The sequence below is a fragment of the Maniola jurtina genome, chromosome 10 (assembly GCF_905333055.1).
Source record: "Maniola jurtina chromosome 10, ilManJurt1.1, whole genome shotgun sequence".
NCBI lineage: Eukaryota > Metazoa > Arthropoda > Insecta > Lepidoptera > Nymphalidae > Maniola > Maniola jurtina.
The window spans coordinates 6759250-6771949 of record NC_060038.1 but is presented as its reverse complement, the minus strand read 5'-3'; the positions used below and the strand labels follow the sequence as shown (position 1 = coordinate 6771949).

Genomic DNA, 12700 nt, shown 5'->3' with positions numbered 1-12700 from the left:
TACTTAGCCGGTTTTTGTAAGAATAATGAAAGTACCTACTTCGAAAATTGCTGTAGTGTGTGTTATGTGTTATTATAAGCGAATGTCAGTACTGTACCATTATAATGTAATCCTCAATGCTCAAAATCAAATTTCAAACTCGTTTCTTAAGAGAGCTCTCCATCTCACAATTATTTAAAAAAAAAAAGATTTTTAAATAAATTTTCGTATGCAAGTGACAGGGCGGCTCTTTATAAAAGTTTGGCAAAGGGATTCATCAGTAAATTGAATGAGAATTTAAGGGAATTGTTGGTTAACGAGCGAACTTCTGGCCAAAATGAATCTAATTAATTGAGAACTTTTTAAGTTCGTCACTGTTTGTGATAGCTGATAGTGGTTAAAATTTGAACGATTATAGTATCTATCGGAAACTTGAGTATCGTAACTTGTAATAATCCTAATTAGTCCATTGTTTCCTCGGACGAAAGAAGAGTTGAGTTTATCAGCTGATCATCGGTTTTCTCATTATTTTGCCAAACTACTCTTTAGATTTTACTAAACGAGTAATAGCTGGCTTCATAATAGCTATCATGCAGATAACCGATCCGTCCAGTGGTTTGAGCTGTGTTTTGATAGATCACTCAGTCAGTCAGTCAGCTTTTCCTTTTACATATCGTCGTCTTAGAGTGAAAACCTCGGGAATGCATTTTTGCTCAAATTTATTTTATTGCGTTTCTAGGAAGAAAACCTCGCAACGCACATCCTGATCTGACTAATTTGTTCATTCGATACTCGTGAAGCCATCTATGACATTAAATGAGAAACTCGTAAATACTCGCTTCTGTCAGTTTGGCGTGAAAACCTTGGAACGAATGTTTCGTTTCATATTATTATATATTTAAAAATTGCTTACTTGAGTTTATCTTGCTGTTGCTGTATAATTTAGTGTTTTTCGAAACAAGGTAAGTACTGTTCATGTTTGAAACGTATTTTTATACAGATATAACTAAAGTCCTCCTGAAAAGTTACTTCTTTTACACTTACGAGGTTTTCACTCTAAGCCGTCGATATGTGAAGATAACTATTGAGAAAATTACAAGTTTTTTTTATAGTAGGTAGGTACATTATTAAATTTTTTAACCCAATAGGTATAATGCTAGGGTATGTATCTACATACTAATAGTGAAATCACTTCTGCATTGTATGGGTTGAATATGTATGAAATGTGCTTGCTACACTACTTAGGTGTAGACTGTAGACTGCTTAGTCAGTAAGTCCTTTGATGCTGAGTCCCTCACTTTATCTATCAAATTAATTCAAGATTACTACCGTCTTAAGGAAAAACGTGAACTTCCTCCCGTTTTTATTCAACCCGCGTGACGGAAAAAGATAAGCTAATTACGTATTGTGATTTACTAGGTTCGTGGGAAAACCTGTTTTTCCTGGCAATTATGAATGAGTACCGCCTCTCAAAACAGTTGCTGAGTTATAGCTGGATTTTTGAACGGTGTACCTAAGGTTTTTAAATTAGTTAGCACTTATTATAGCCGTTATAATACCGGCAACGACATTGACCTGAAACTGGTTGAACATTCACTGGGTGATTTAGCCAGCTGCGTTTCATATTATGCTATCCAACGACTTGGTAAGGAGGCGCTGTTTTGAAGCATGCTGGTAGATGTCGTTTTATCCATAGGCGAGTAAACACCGCGTCAGTATCGATGTAGGTACTAGGCACCAACTTACCTACGGTATTATGTATTTTGAGCTACTATGTCGCTACGCACAGGTGTGCCACCAGGGTGTCACAACGCACTTTTTTAGGAGTAGGGGAGACCGGGGATGGTTGACTATAGGAGCAAGTTGCCTATCTTGGACTTTCATAGTTAATATCTTTGACACTATCTCACAAAATGTGCGTCACCCACCACAACACCATTGTGCTATTTACTCGGACAATTTAACTTTTTAATTACGAATTAAGATAAAGTGGGCCGCAGGGTGCAAAGGTTGGACACGGCATCGCAATTAATTCTATGAAAAGGTTTTTAATGTTTCAGGATAATAGCTTGAAGAGTTTAAATGAAATTGTTTATTATGAAGTATTTTTCTCTATGCTTTTAGATTAGCTCAATTAACACTGCGTCAAATAACTCTTTCTACAAATAATTTTATATTTTTTCATACCCTTTTACATAAAAGACGAAGTTATTTTATACTAGCTGTTTGCGCCCGCAAGTCTACGTGCCACGAGAGCTGTCTTTTCCCGTGAATTTTCCGATTATCATCTATATACCTTGTTCATTTACAATTAATAACAAACACTATAAAAAAGAATTATCCAATTTGGTCTAGTCGTTCTCAAATTATGGCGTGACCAAGGGAAATAGGGATTCATTTTTATATATAAGTCTAAGTAGATGATACCCCCAATTTCGTCCACGTCAATGTAGGTTCAATGCAAAATCCCACAGGTATTCTTGATTTACCGGGATAAAAGTAAGGTATCTTATTGCCCTTCCCCGGGATACAAGTTGTAGATTTCTTTACGATCACTGCTAAAGGGATCTGCCATGAAAAGTTAGCAGACAGGCAGACACGCTTTCGCATTATTTATAATATTGGCATGGATTATAAGTAAATGTTTACTATTACTAGCGAGTCAGTGCGACTTTTATTTTATCTCACTTTTTCATATCAAAGAAATTTAAGATTTCACGTTATTATACGTATCTACCTATCAAGTAAATAGAAGTACCTAATAGAAATAAATAGAAGTTTCAGTTCAAAGTAACTAGTACAGATCTTATTGCGGTCGCTTAATAACATGTCTTTCTATGAAACTAGCATTTGCTCGTAAGACAAGTTTCGAGTTTTAAGCTTCTATCTCATTTCAAGTTAGGGGAACTCAGAGAACTGAACTAGTGGGGAGGAACTTTTTTAAGCCAAATAAAGTGTCTAGAATACTTCTTTTGACTATTACGTTACTTTGGCCTCCTGCCAGGGCGGGATTTATGTCCCAATCGTTATTTCTTTGGATATTTTTTAATTTCCGGGTGGAGGCTTTATTACTTTGTCGGGATATCAATGTCTGACCTGATGATGTTAGCACATGTACAAGCTACTTGAATTCTCGGCTCGAGCTTAATCTCAGTGAGCTTTTTTTGATTTTTATTTCTTCAGATTTACCGTGAGAGTACCTACTATATTATTATGTAGTGTACTATTTTCTGAATGAAGAATAAAGAAAATAAAAATTTAAATATGGGCACTCGGTTATTTTCCACTAATTTTAATAACTGAGCTTTAGTTATTAAAATTGATAAGAAAATTGCTGTCACTGTTAAAAGTGAGCTAGTTCAGTCTGGTCACGCTGCACAGCATTTTTAACCCCCGACCCAAAAAGAGGGGTGTTATAAGTTTGACGTGTGTATCTGTGTATCTGTGTGTCTGTGTATCTGTGTATCTGTGTATCTGTGTATCTGTGTATCTGTCTGTGGCATCGTAGCACCTAAACGAATGAACCGATTTTAATTTACTTTTTTTTGTTTGAAAGGTGGCTTGATCGAGAGTGTTCTTAGCTATAATCCAAAAAAATTGGTGCAGCCGTTTAAGAGTTATCAGCTCTTTTCTAGTTTTCTTGTAGAAAAGAAGGTTACATAGCCGTTAGGTTCATAATATTATGTCAATTGACAAAATATGTCAAGCTGTCAAGATGGACGTTGCCTTGATACATAATTATTTATTTGAAAATGATGTTTTGGAAAACTCAGATACTTTGTCGGGGGTGTTATAAATTTTTAATTTACACTTGTTAACCCTCGACTCAAAAAGAGGGGTGCTATAAGTTTGACGTGTGTATCTGTGTATCTGTCTGTGGCATCGTATCTCCTCAACTAATGAACCGATTTTAATTTAGTTTTTTTTTGTTTGCAAGGTGGCTTCATCGAGAGTGTTCTTAGCTACAACCCAAGAAAATCGGTTCAGCCGTTTGAAAGTTATCAGCTCTTTTCTAGTTACTGTAGCCTTCACTTGTCGGGGGTGTTATAAATTTTTAATTTACACTTGTAGTTATCAATAATGATTTCGATCGAGTTATGAGCAACGAAAAATCATTTTGTTGAAAAAAGTCTATGAACAATTCTATGATTCCTTCTTTATGCTATTAAAATTTGTAATCCAAATTTATATTAATTTTGGTTATATAAAAATAATAGAATTGTTTCTTAAAGACTGTTGTTAAATCGTCTTTTTGTGACTGGAAAAAAACATTACGAATAGCTTTAATGATTGAGGTAGAACCCATCATCAAACTTACCTAAAAATCGTGTGGATTCCCAGAGCAAGAGTAATTAATGCAATCAAAATCTGTGTATGAGCAATGTAATCCCTTGACGAACTTTGTACAAATGGTATTTGAAATAGTTCCATTCCTAGCTTAATCTTAATTCTGGTTTGAACATATTCAATGTAAATATGACAATGGAATGAGGAGCGGGGCTGGTTGGCCTCGTATCGGTGTATGGCACTCGTGAGATAACTGAACACGGCGTCTTTGTATACAAATGTAAAATTATTAAGCGACGAAGTGTCTTAAAGGAGATACCGTCCCTAATATTAAGGGTTAATACTCATTTTATGAATATAACGATCCGAGGGATGAGTAGGTTGGACGTAATCTCGGATTCGGATTTGAAATGCGGAGACATTGCTACGTTGGCCTACAATATTTTTTAGATAGAATATTACTCTTGTTTATTCGTATTCCACCTTTTGTAAAAATGGCACTAAATAAGTTTAGCGATACCAACATAAATCTACTTAGGTCAGTTTAATAGAAACGAGCTGATGGCCGTGACTTCATCCGCAAATTAAAAACCGCGTGGGGATGTTTTGATTTTCCGGGATAAAAATAGCCTAGGTCACGTGATGCTCCAGGTATTTAACTGTATAGGTATCTATCCAAAAATCACGCCAATCCATTGCTGTGTGATTAAAAGATAAAATAACAAACAAACACTTTTGTAATACTTAAGTATGGATAGTAGTAATGTACGTTTTAATTCACGAGCACTCTGAGATTACGAGGAGTTGGATAGGAAGGTTTCGGTCTGATTTTGCCGTTTTTGAATTTTATTGTCTCATAGCGTACCTATCTATTTCGTTACCATGCAACTTTGTCCGATGAAAATATTTCGACTCGTCGTTTTCATTAAAATTCGTGATGAGATTTCCCTTCACTTTCCGTGCGAGAATTTTTTCCCCACATAATTCAAGGGAAATTAAATCGTTCGAAACTTTGTTGGACACTTTTGTAGAATGAGTGCAGGATCGGCTGACAATACGAATTCGAATAATATAAAAGTTTATAAATTGAATTACTCGTACTTCTGTGAGAACGGCGAACGGTTTCGTATAAAGTAACCGCAGAGTAAACGCCATTCAATTTTATTAGGAAAAGAACGGGCTCCCTTCGAAAATCCCCGGGAGGCAATCCCGTAAATCTCTATTTGTCGCAACTAAAACAGGTCACGGCGGCAGGCTATTACGCTCCCTAAATGCTGCCGAACTCCCTGTAGAGCGCTCTAATCCACTTCGAACGGGCTGGTGTCAAACGCAGGGCAGGGTTGTTTGTATTGTTTATTGTCGCGATGCCGTACGCCAAAGACGTCGCCGCCACGAGAGCGTGTTCCAATTGATAGACCCGACCGCCCACTGTAAACTATTATATGCCTCGCCGCAAACGATACTTATCCGCACTTTACGAGTCTCACAACGCTTATGCCTTCGCACACCTACTACAGAGCTTAATACAGAATTTATTTTAAACTAGGTGATGCTCGCGACTTTTCCAATGGATTTAGGTTTGTAAAAATCCCAAAAGAACTCTAAAATATACAAATTACCAGCCAATGTCCGTTTCCGACGAATGACGAAAAAATAATTCAGACAGATACACTTTCGCTCACATTTTCGCATATTTTGTAATATTCGTTACTACATTATAATAATATACAGTATGAAGTATGAGAATATTATATTGAAACATGTTAGTCTGTAAAAAATCATAGCCGAGGAGAAAAATTACTTTTATACAGATGAAATATTAATTTAACAATATTCATTCAATCATTATTGCCGCTGAGCTAGTAACGCTCAATATTGTTTGAAATGATTCGATTGATTTCCGAATTCCCAAATATACAGAATGTAGATGATTTCACTTTGCTCAGATTTGAGTTCCAGTAAAAAGGAGTCAGATTTACGAGTATGTCAGCGATATAACGCTGTCTCGTTTTAACAATGTTTTTGAGCATAGTAAGTATGCTGTACAGATCGCAGCCTTGAAGTAAATCTAGTTAGCCTTGAAGTAGGTAAATCTAGTTAGCGCTTTTTGCCGTCTAGTTGAGGCTGCGATAAACCATAATTATACATATATAAGTATACATATAATAACGTTTTAATTACTAATCTGAAACCCTAGGAAGCTGATATTAATTAAGCAACTTACTGGGTCGTGCATTCGTTATTCATATTGCAGATACGCGTTTATACGCGGGGCGTACGTTCAACAGATCGGCATTTATACGAACACATCGGCACAGAAGAGCTGCAATGGAACAAAACACTTAAAACAATATACCGACAGAGCGGCAATCATTTCTGTTTTATCTCAGTTTGCTCACGCTACGCCGCGGAAACTGGGTGTAATAAAAAAATACTGCGCGCGCGTAGACGTACGTACGAGTATTTAAAATGTGCCTTGTATCCTTGTATGGGGTTGAATGTTGTTGTCACGTAGCGTAATACAAGTGATAACTGGAATGAAAGGAGGTTGCCAGAATCTGAAATCTGAAATCATTGTTGAAATATGCAATGCAAACATTGAAACAGAACATGAAAAATCAATTTTTGTTATAGCATATTTTATATTAAGTAAGTATATTATATTATGTTTATTTGTTATACTGTATTTCATAAGTGGGCGTAATGTCCCAGTTGTGGGCAATATTGTAAAGGAGGTTATTAGGATATTGTAAAGGAGGTATCCTTTACAATATCCTAATATTCTCCTTTACAATATTGCTATCTGTTGGTACGACAGCAGTGAAATCCATTTGTGTTTTACTATTGTAAATGTGGAAGTTTGTTGGTCTGTCTGTGTGCTAGTGTTTCACGGTCTATCCGTTCAATTCTGATGTTTGGTACAGATATAGCTTGCATCCCGGGAATTGCATATTTTATCTCAGAAAATCACAGTTCCCACGGTGGGTATTTTAAAAAAAATGTAAATCCACGTTGACGTAGTAGTGTCCCTGATATGGAGACGATCATTGAATCAAGTAAATTATTAAATTATACCCGTATGATCTCCTTGATATGGAGACGAACATCGATTACCTACTTTTTATCTCGCAAAATCGAAGAATTCCCGCGGATTTTTAAAAACCTAAATCCACGCGGACAAAGTCGCGGGCATCGTCTACTTCAAGAATACGGAAAATTTTCAGAAACAATCAGAACTCACAGAAGCTCCTTGTTAATTTAAATGGTATAAAATATCTTTCTGAAATATTTCATGTTTAGAAAATTTGCTAAATATTTATTTATTACTCGGCACTCAAATTAATTTGAACATCTCCCAAAAATGTAGACTCCTTATTTCATCGCTAAACCTCTTATATTGTCTGTTCCCTTTTTCGACCTCTTTATTCCTAGTGAGATTTAATATTTCATTTTTAAATTCTACGAAGCTAAGTATTCACTCGTTTAATTTAGTACCTACTGATCTAACTCAAATGGATTTTTATCCGCCGCTGGGCCTGATTAAAAGGTGTATCTGGATTAGGCAACCATTATAATGCAATTACGTTAATAATTAAGATTTTAGACTTAGATAAAACTAGAGGATGCCCGCAGCTTCGCCCGCGTGGATTTCAGTTTTTTTTAATCCCCTAGGAACTCTTCAATTTTCCGCGATAAAAAGTAGCCTATGTCCTTCCCCGGGATGTATCCCAATTTTGTATTAAATTTAATTAAAATCGGCTCAGTGGTTGAGCCGTGAAAACGTAGCAGACAGACAGACAGACAGACGGACAGACAGAAAGACAGACAGACACACTTTCGCATTTATAATATTAGTATGAATGAATAATATATGAAATATTTACGCTTAATATTATATCCAAGGTTGGATAAGGACCACTACAACAAAAGAGATATATCTAGATATTAGCACCGATTCTGTTGTCTTTCTCTAAACTATAAATTTAGAGTATCTGTATCCTCCTCCCGAGGTTTGACAGTTCTAAATGATATTTAAAACAAATACATGGGACTTTGTCTGTGGTGGCGTTTGTTGGCGCGCGTGTTGTGAATTTTTGGAGTGTTTTTTTGTTAGAAGTGGCCGGTTTTTGTGTCCCGCTGGTGTTTATTGGTGGTGGAACTGACCGAGGAACTGACTGAGAAGCGCTCTAAAGGGGCGCCGCGTGTATGTCGGCGGGCGCCAGCACAGACGAAGTCCATACTTATACATATAGTTTTCCTAACTTGTAAATAACTACACACTTGACATTGGCTAATCAGTGTAAAGCCAGACCAGAGAAGAAAAAAAAAAAAAAAAAACAAATACATAGAACAATCACATGTCGGTAGGAACATAATAAATGAATGGCAGGGTACTTACACACTCACTTATTTGGTTGCTTGGTACACGATCAGTAGTATTTTATGGTGCTTGGCACAAAGGTGAGATGCCCACTAGCCTAGTTGTCCGGACTCATTATAAAACTATTACAATACAACAGATAGGCAAAGCTCATACAGTTGTGTATTAAAAGAGTGCTTGTATGTCACACACACATAATATTATATCTACGTGTAGCAACACACTCTTGACCACGTAGACATTGGGGCGAGGTTAACGCACCGTTTGACGTCTACGGAGTGCTACATAAAATAGCTGCCGGTTACCTGGGTTGTTATTAATGAAGAGCCAATTCAAAGTATTATTTATGTAGTTATTACCTTACATTATAAATCCAAGACATTATAATCTAAATTAATATGTCTAGGTCAAGAATATAATAATTGCTCTATAGGTCAATAAAAAAGTCTCAGTAATAAATGAGAACAACAATTATTATTCAAAAAACAATAGATGTAAAATGAAGAAAGAATATTTGGATTGGAGTGTACTGGTTTTCTTGATAAGAAAAACTTGTTTTATTGTTTCAGATCAAACAAAGAGCAAGTTCTACAATGTGACAATAAAAATGTCTTCAACGTAATACTTGTATTTTGAGATTATATGAGTACTACGATGATCATTTGTAAGAACTTGAAATCCATGCTAAAGAAAACATTGTTATATAAACTTTTAAATTCTCGTGTGTTGACTTAGTTATTATTTATGTATTGTAGAAAACTTAGCGATCTACATATCGAGTTGTGAATTACTGACTTATTTTGACGACCTTTATATCATAACAATAATAATAAATAACATAAATAATAATAATTATAAATCTAAAATGAAAAGTAAAATTAGATTTTTGTAAAATTTTAGAATTAATATGTACCCATTTGTTTTATTGTTTCAGATCAGACGAAGAAAACAGCTAAAATATGACAACAATAAATCTTCATTATACTTTAAGATACGATAAATAAATTGAAATTTGATAAAAATGACAAAAACAAAGAGAAACACATAAAAGTAAGTCTTATACTAAGTAGTGATCTCGACGAGTTCCAATAAATATGTATGGAAGAAGATACATTTTAAATAATATAAAAGAATTCTTAACGAGCGAAATGTAAGATTCGGCTGGATTTCGAAATATCAAATGTCTGTTGACATTATGGCTGGGGAACCACGAAGACGAACGAGAGCCGTTGCCATGGAAACAGGGGGACTACCACTGGTTTCCACGTTTGCACTTCTCACTATAGTTGCAGGTGAGTGTCAAGTCGTAGTTTGAGGAAAGTTTTTCCATTTGTGGTTGGAAACGTTATTGGATCTTTAGGTGACATTCAGTTAGAATAACGATTATATTAATAGGCTTTAGTGTTAAGTTTCAAGTTAACTACGAATTGATTTCGTCCTTTAGTATATATAGAAAAGGAAAAGATAAAAAATTTTCAAAAGAAAAATAAAACCGACTTCAAAACCACAAACACTAAAAAGTAAAAAATAACTTTTGTTTAGCTACACTTGTAATGTGCCTAGGTATGAAGTCGAGCGAGCATATTATTGAAACAAAATTAGAAATCCAAGAGTGAAGCTCGCCCGACTTCATACCTAGGCACATTACAAGTGTAGCTAAACAAAAGTTATTTTTTACTTTTTAGTGTTTGTGGTTTTGAAGTCGGTTTTATTTTTCTTTTGAAAATTTTTTATTTCACAATTTTTAGTGGCCCCACTGTACTATAATATGCTATGCCCAGTTAAAACCCTACTGTTTACTAAGCTATTACACTGATCGCAAGCAATTTGCTCCTATCCATTGAGGAGTTCTGTTCTCCATCTCCAAAGATATTCATCAGATCTTCACCAAATTTATATGGGACCGCCTGCACAGTATACCCTTTCAAACAAAAAAAAAATTTCCAAATCGGTCCAGGGGTCTTTGAGTAATCGGGGAACATACATAAAAAAAAAAAAAAAGATTCCGACGAATTGAGAACCTCCTCCTTTTTTGGAAGTCGGTTAAAAATATTCGAAGTTATGGAGGGAGGGGGGTTGAAAGTAGCGTGAAATAGTTCGTGTAAGATAATTTGCACGGCTGGTGCTTCGTCCTTTTCTTTGAACTTGGCTTGACACTCTATGGTGTGTCTAGATTATAAATAAGTACTTAAATCATAAAGGGGGATGAAGGAATCAAATTAAAAAAATATTGTTATTTTCCTAAACAATGTTCAGGGTTTTGCGTCTCAATTAAGTTCTTTAATAAGTCAAAGGAATTCCAGTGAAACTGCCTAAATTCGTTAATTAATTTTATTTTATTACATCCCGTCGTTCAATATTATTTTTTAAACAAAAGGATATTGGTTTTATATTTTTATAAAGAAAATACTCTGTAATGGAAGAGATCTCTGTTTAGTGATAAGCATTTCCAATGTAACTTAATTAATTATTTATTACTTTGTAATTACAAATTTGCTACATGAAAAATAAAAATAAATAAATAAATACTTAAATGAGTAACTATAAAATATATAAATAAATAGGGTTACTTTAAGTGACAATTATCGAAAACCCTAAAAAAACAATTTTTCTGTAAATTCCTTAAAATGTTGTGATGGCATTGTTTTGTAATCTACTGAGTATATTTCATCGTCCTTGCCTTATATGCTTATATTATAATTAATCATTACTGCTTTTATTTTAACATGAACAACATTTTGTTCAAACATTGAGCCCACAGTTGCTAATAAAAAGGCTAGATCAGTTAAACAAAAAAAAATGGTTTTTTCCATCTTTAAAAGGACTAGTTTCCTTTATAATAATTACCTATGTGCACGAAATCTTATCGTTAATATTATGCTACGGGTAATGCCATAAGAACCAATAAATCTAGGTTTTTACGAACGTAAGTACAGTACAGTTTTTTAGAAATAAATTGGGCGTAATGACAGTTTTTGTATTGAAAACCTGCCAAAATATCAAAACTCTGGGATAAGACTTATTTTACGTTGGTGAAAATTCCAAACATTAATTTCAGAAACGCCCCCTATTCCAAACGTAAGAATTTTGACTGTCCATGAACATAAAACCGAAAACTCACTGCTTCTCGGTTCTCACGAATGCATGAATTGCAATATCGTAGCCGACAGCCTTCCTTTGATTCTAATAATATTATATTTATTTTCGAAATTCTTTTGCGGATTGTACTGAAGCTGCTGCAGACGGCGTTTGTGAGTTGAGAAATTATTGGATTTACAATGTTAAGAATTCATGTTTTTATTTAAGAAAGTTTCTTATGAATTATATTAGTAAAATTTTGCAATTATTACCTACCTCTATAAACCAGAACGGGGACAGAAAGGATGGACTTTACCAATGGGGGTTTTTTTTTTAGAATTTATTTATTTTTTCTGATAGCTACTGGACCTACATTTCTTCAAAATAAATTGATTTAGATGAGGATTTTCAAGTTTTAATAACTTTACTACTTACTTACTGTAGTTTTTAAAACACCATATTATGACGCTGTGATAAATCAAGAAGTTTCTCTAGAAGTTGACTAGTTGTCTACAAAAACTATTGGACTTCATTATTGTTAAGTATGCTATTTAAGGAATACATGGGAATTATTCTAAAACAAGTATAAAAATATTTTCCGGCTAAATTCCACCTGCAGCGGCGGTGGTCATGGCTTTAAAAAATATTAACAAAATTTTCAAGCTTTGCTAGATATGATGAAAATTTTAATTAATTGAATCACATTGAAGTATTTATTAATACTAATTTAGTTTTAAGACTGTTGAGATCCCTTTATAAGCGGGTATACTTAATATAATACTTAGCTTGAAAAAGACGATTTGAATAAAGTATATCTTAATTCGTTCGTATCTTAATTCCTAAAACATTTCTAATATTTCTTAATTAAAATTTCAAATAGAAACTAAAGCTACTCGGAATTCCGTAAATTGAAATAGATTCTAAGTAGGTGCATTAGAAATAGATATAGAAGCATAAAATTCTTGTTATTAAGCA

The 12700-nt window shown here is 34.3% G+C and overlaps 1 protein-coding gene across 2 annotated transcripts in view; it reads left to right on the top strand.

Annotated features, from left to right (window-relative positions):
• Positions 1–12700, top strand: part of LOC123868877 (lachesin-like) — a 113947-nt gene that overhangs the window by 11848 nt on the left and 89399 nt on the right. The window contains exons 1-2 of one of the 2 annotated variants that reach the window (XM_045911538.1): positions 6736–6915; positions 9582–9939. In XM_045911538.1, the coding sequence (XP_045767494.1) occupies positions 9828–9939 (112 nt within the window). In that variant the 5' untranslated portion in view covers positions 6736–6915; positions 9582–9827. Of the gene's footprint in view, positions 1–6735; positions 6916–9581; positions 9940–12700 lie in introns of those variants that run through there. The other variant, XM_045911536.1, reaches the window with a different exon arrangement.